This window comes from Salmo trutta, chromosome 1 (genome assembly GCF_901001165.1).
Source record: "Salmo trutta chromosome 1, fSalTru1.1, whole genome shotgun sequence".
NCBI classification, from domain to species: domain Eukaryota; kingdom Metazoa; phylum Chordata; class Actinopteri; order Salmoniformes; family Salmonidae; genus Salmo; species Salmo trutta.
This window is the reverse complement of record NC_042957.1, coordinates 6,662,644-6,667,856: the sequence shown is the minus strand read 5'-3', so window position 1 is coordinate 6,667,856 and position 5,213 is coordinate 6,662,644. Positions and strand designations below refer to the sequence as shown.

Sequence of the window (5,213 nt, the reverse complement as noted above, 5' to 3'; positions counted from 1 at the left end):
TTAGAGACCGCGAAGCATCCTGGGAAATGTTGTTGTTTTGAATCGATTACATTCCCCACAATGCACCTCAAAGTTTGTAGCTTGCCAGTTAGGTCAAATAGGTTTTCTCATCGATGTTGTCCTAGTTTTGTGCAATTAATAGTCAATACTGAGAGGAAGTGCATTTTCGTATTTGCTGGCTTGAAAATATGTTAGTCATTGTTCATTTTGTTTCAGTCTCCACATTGTTAGCTAGCTAGTAAGTTGTTTACTCACTGAAGACGTTAGAGCTAGCCTACATTAGTTAGACGATAGCTAACGTTAGCTAGACATCACTCCAGTTCCAGCTATTGATATTCAGTAATTCGGAGTTTATGCAGAACGGGGACCAGCATTACAGCATGGAAGATGAAACCTACACGGACATCGACGGCAAGGCCATCTCTCTGGAGTGTCAAAGTCACTCGGGTTTCTGCAGGGAGTTCACGGTTAGCTCGGCTAAAGTCTCCATAGGCAGAGTGATGGCTTACACTTGCGCCGTCTGGCTATCGGCCTACATCATATTCTTCGTCACTGAGGTAAGGAGACTAGGGATGAGTCCCAAATGGCACCCTATTCGCTATACAGGGTAATAGTTTTAACCATGGCCCATGGGGCTCTCGTGAAATGTAGTGCACTATATAGGGTAAAGGGTTCCATTTGGGACTCCCGCCAGATACCCACTGGCACCTGCGTCAGTGGTCAACAATCCAGTTCCTGGAAGCTACTGGGTGTGCAGGATTTTGTTCCGGCCCGACACTAACACATCTATAGATCCACCTGTGGTTGTATCAGGTGTGTAAGTGCAGGTCTAGAACAAAAGCGTGTCCCTATAGCGCTTTAGGGCCAGTGTCGGTAACCTACTAAGCTATATTAATCATTTAACAATATAGCCTACACCTAATAACTAAGTATTATTGTTGTTGTGGCTGTTGTGGTTCAATCAGTTCAATGCTGGTCTCTTCTCAAAGTCGCTGTATGCGGCGCACCCTGAGTCTACAGAGAAATTATTTTTATTTTTTACTTCAATGCCAGTCTCTTCATCTCTCTCCAGAACACAGCCGTTCTCTCCAGTGCCATAATCGTCACCCTGGTCGGTATGATGGTTCACATCCACTTTGTGAAGGTGGACCATGAGACGCTGCTCATCATTGGTTCCCTGGGTGTCCAGGTGTCTTCTAGCTACGCCTCCGGCAGGGAGTCTACAGACTTCATAGAGATGGGGAAGATCAAAGATATAGTAATTAATGAAGCTATTCACATGGTGAGGAAAATCAAAGACATAGTAATTAATGAAGCTATTCACATGGTGAGGAAATAGGATACTGAGCTGTTTGTGTCATCTAGCCAATGAAGGTACATTTCCACAGTTGATTTGATCGTCACTAAAGTCGTTGACTGCTTCTCGTTCAGATGAATCTAGATGGATCCTGCCATGACTTATCTTAACCGTTGATGATTGGCAGGACAGTTAACAATGAAAGTCGCTTTGGATAAAAGATTCTGATAAATGGTATATACAGTATTATTATATTTTATTTTAAATGGCCATTTTTTTCAGCAAACAGTCATCTACTACCTTTGCATCCTGTTGAAGGATCCCTCAGATCCAGAGGCAGTGTCTAGCGTGGTCCCGCTCTTTCAGGTGAGCTTCGGGATCATTATTCATCAAACATACTGTTTAAAATGCATGTCTGTATCTAACTAAATCAAATCAAGCTTTATTTATACATCACATTTCAGATGTGTGAAATGTCCTGTGTGCTTCACAGGAAAAAAAGTAATAAAATAAAACCTTTGGATCTGATGTAGTTTTACCCTGTGTTGAAGCCTTTCTCACCTCTATATTCACCTGTCTGATTATAGTCTACCTTTCATTCCTCTTTCAGAGCTCAAAACCAAGGCTGAACTGCCTGGTCAAAGTGTACAAGAGCTGCCAGGAGATTCTAGCTAAGTGCTGATGGTGATAATGTCATCCTGGTCATTTGGTAAACCATCTGGGTGAACCACATTGACGTCATGTTGGAAAAGCACAGTCGCTGACATCACTGCATACCAATGCTTCAAACCACTGACTTCACCGCATACCAAGTCATGCAACATGTTTTGAATATTTCTCTGATTATGTTATCAATTCTCAATGGAAAGAAAAACTGATGATACACCTGTCAAATTGTTTTATCTACTTTTATCTTTTTAATTATTATTTTCAGGTCATTTTCCACACACCAGTTTTTAGTGACACAAGACAGGATCCATTAGGTGATCCCACTAAAATATACTATACTCTTAAGATTCTCAGTAAGAGAGTAGTTTATGAATGTAAGTCCTTATTTGGTGTTACCTGATGTTGTTATTTACTTCTATGTCTTAGAATTTGATACATCTACTTGAACAGTGTTTACCTGTAACTATGTCCCTACTTGATAAGCTCGATAACTTTTAAGGATTTCCTGTTGGAACTATGAATTTAGAAATAACCTCTTTTTTCCTTAGATGCAAATTTTTATATTATTATATATTTACAAATATTGTATTCCATTTGAAGAGTTAATAGTATTTATCATGTAATTTAAATAAGAATTTGTTCTTAAAACTGACTGGCCTAGTTAAATAAAATAAAAATGTAATAAATTACTGTCAATTGCCGCTATTCTTTCCATGGCCAGTAGAGGGCAGGACCTACCACCTTTAACTCGGAACAGAACCACGTCCACCTGTCGCCATCGCTGTCGGCTTATGGGGATCCTAGGTTGCTATTATTTACTTGGAAAGCCGGCAGTCCTGCAATAAGTTCAGCAATACTAATCGTAAAATCAGATTTGAAACTTAACCTTAAACGCACTTATCTTATGCCTAACACTATATTTTTAAGACCAAAAAAGCAATTTTTTGTGTTTCTGACATAGTGGCCAACAGCCAAATTATGCAGATGGTTGGTAAAGAAAAATATTAAGGATGAGCCTGAACCCAGCTGATCTAGACAGACACTGGCATATGGTCTAGATCTTCCATAATGGCGTCAATACGGACCGCAGGTATCATAAACACACATAAGACATGGAAGAATGCATAGAATTGCAGGAAATTAGCTTTAAAACAGCTACAAAATATATCTGCACCATGCAAAATGTGTAGAATTGCGGGAAATTAGCTTTAAAACTGCAACATTTGCTCTCCGCCAACAAGAGTGGTGGGAACAGTTAGGGCTGACATGGGTTGCGATGTACGTTTGTTAAAATGATTATCCATTCGGACTAAAAGTAGTTGGTTTTAAATATACATATACTACCGGTCAAAAGTTTGGACACAACTACTCATTCAAGGGTTTTTCTTTATTTGTACTATTTTCTACATTGTAGAATAATAGTGAAGACATCAAAACTATGAAATAACACATATGGAATCATGTAGTAACCAAAAAAGTGTTAAACAAATCAAAATATATTTTAGATTTAAGATTCTTCAAAGTAGCCATCCTTTGCCTTGATGACAGCTTTGCACACTTTTGGCATTCTCTCAACCAGCTTCACCTGGAATGCTTTTCCAACAGTCTTGAAGGAGTTCCCACATATGCTGAGCACTTGTTGGCTGCTTTTCCTTCCCACTGCGGTCCAACTCATCCCAAAACATCTCAATTTGGTTGAGGTCGGGTGATTGTGGAGGCCAGGTCATCTGATGCAGCACTCCATCACTCTCCCTCTTGGTGTTGAATGCTGAGCTATAGTCGATGAACAGCATTTTTACAAAGGTAATCCTCTTGTCCAGATTTAGCTGTGTGCAGTGCAATGGTGATTGCATCATCTGTGGATCGGTAAGGAAATTGAAGTGGGTCTAGGCTGACAAGTAAGGTAGAGGTGATATGATCCTTGACTAGTCTCTCGAAGCACTTCATGATGACAGAAGTTAGTCAGTCAGGGTGGTAGTCATTTAGTTCAGTTACCCTTGCCTTATTGGGTACAGGAACAGTGGTGGCCGTCTTGAAGCATGTGGGGACAGCAGACTGGGATAGCGAGATATTGAATATGTCCATAAACACCCCAGCCAGCTGGTCTGCGCATGCTCTGAGGCCGCGGCTAGGGATGCTCTCTGGGCCGGCAGCCTTACAAGGGTTAACACGCTTAAATGTCTTACGTCGGCCATGGAGAAGGAGAGCCCACAGTTCTTGTTAGTGGGCCTTATCGATGGCACTGTGTTATCCTCAAAGCGGGTGAAGAAGGTGTTTAGCTTGTCCGGAAGCGTGACGTCAGTGTCCGTGATGTGGCTGATTTTCTTTTTGTAGTCCGGGATTGTCTGTAGACCCTGCCACATACGTCTCGTGTCTGAGCCGTTGATTTGCGACACCACTTTGTCTCTATACTGACGTTTTGCCTGTTTGATTGCCTTGCAGAGGGAATAACAACACTGTTTGTATTCTGCCATATTCTCAGGCACCTTGCCATGGTTACATGCGGTGGTTCGCGCTGTCAGTTTTGCGTGAATGCTGCCATTTATCCACGTTTCTGGTTGGGGTAGGTTTTAATAGTCAAGGTGGGTACAACATCCCTGTACACTTCCTGATAAACTCACTCACCATATCAGTATATTCGTTAATATTATTCTCGGAAGCTATCCGGAACATTTCCCAGTCCGCGTGATCAAAACAATCTTGAAGCGTGGATTCCGATTGGTCAGACCACCGTTGAATAGTCCTTTGCACGGGTACTTCCTGTTTGAATTTCTGCCTACGGAAGGGAGGAGCAAAACGGAGTCGAGGCCAGATTTGCCAAAAGTAGAAAGACACTGTCATATGGTCTAGATAGACACTGTGTCATATGGTCTAGATAGACACTGTGTCATATGGTCTAGATAGACACTGTGTCATATGGTCTAAATAGACACTGTGTCATATGGTCTAGATAGACACTGTGTCATATGGTCTAGATAGACACTGTGTCATATGGTCTAGATAGACACTGTGTCATATGGTCTAAATAGACACTGTGTCATATGGTCTAGATAGACACTGTGTCATATGGTCTAGATAGACACTGTGTCATATGGTCTAGATAGACACTGTGTCATATGGTCTAAATAGACACTGTGTCATATGGTCTAGATAGACACTGTGTCATATGGTCCAGATAGACACTGTGTCATATGGTCTAGATAGACACTGTGTCATATGGTCTAGATAGACACTGTGTCATATGGTC

At 41.3% G+C, this 5,213-nt stretch overlaps 1 protein-coding gene across 1 annotated transcript; it reads left to right on the top strand.

The window, feature by feature from the left end:
• Nucleotides 1-56: 56 nt before the first annotated feature.
• pigh (phosphatidylinositol glycan anchor biosynthesis, class H) lies at nucleotides 57-2,656 on the top strand. The gene is made up of 4 exons (XM_029701330.1): nucleotides 57-557; nucleotides 1,073-1,282; nucleotides 1,580-1,663; nucleotides 1,908-2,656. The coding sequence occupies exons 1-4, from the start codon at nucleotides 354-356 to the stop codon at nucleotides 1,977-1,979; spliced, it is 570 nt and encodes a 189-aa protein (XP_029557190.1). The 5' UTR covers nucleotides 57-353; the 3' UTR covers nucleotides 1,980-2,656.
• The last annotated feature ends 2,557 nt before the right edge of the window (nucleotides 2,657-5,213 follow it).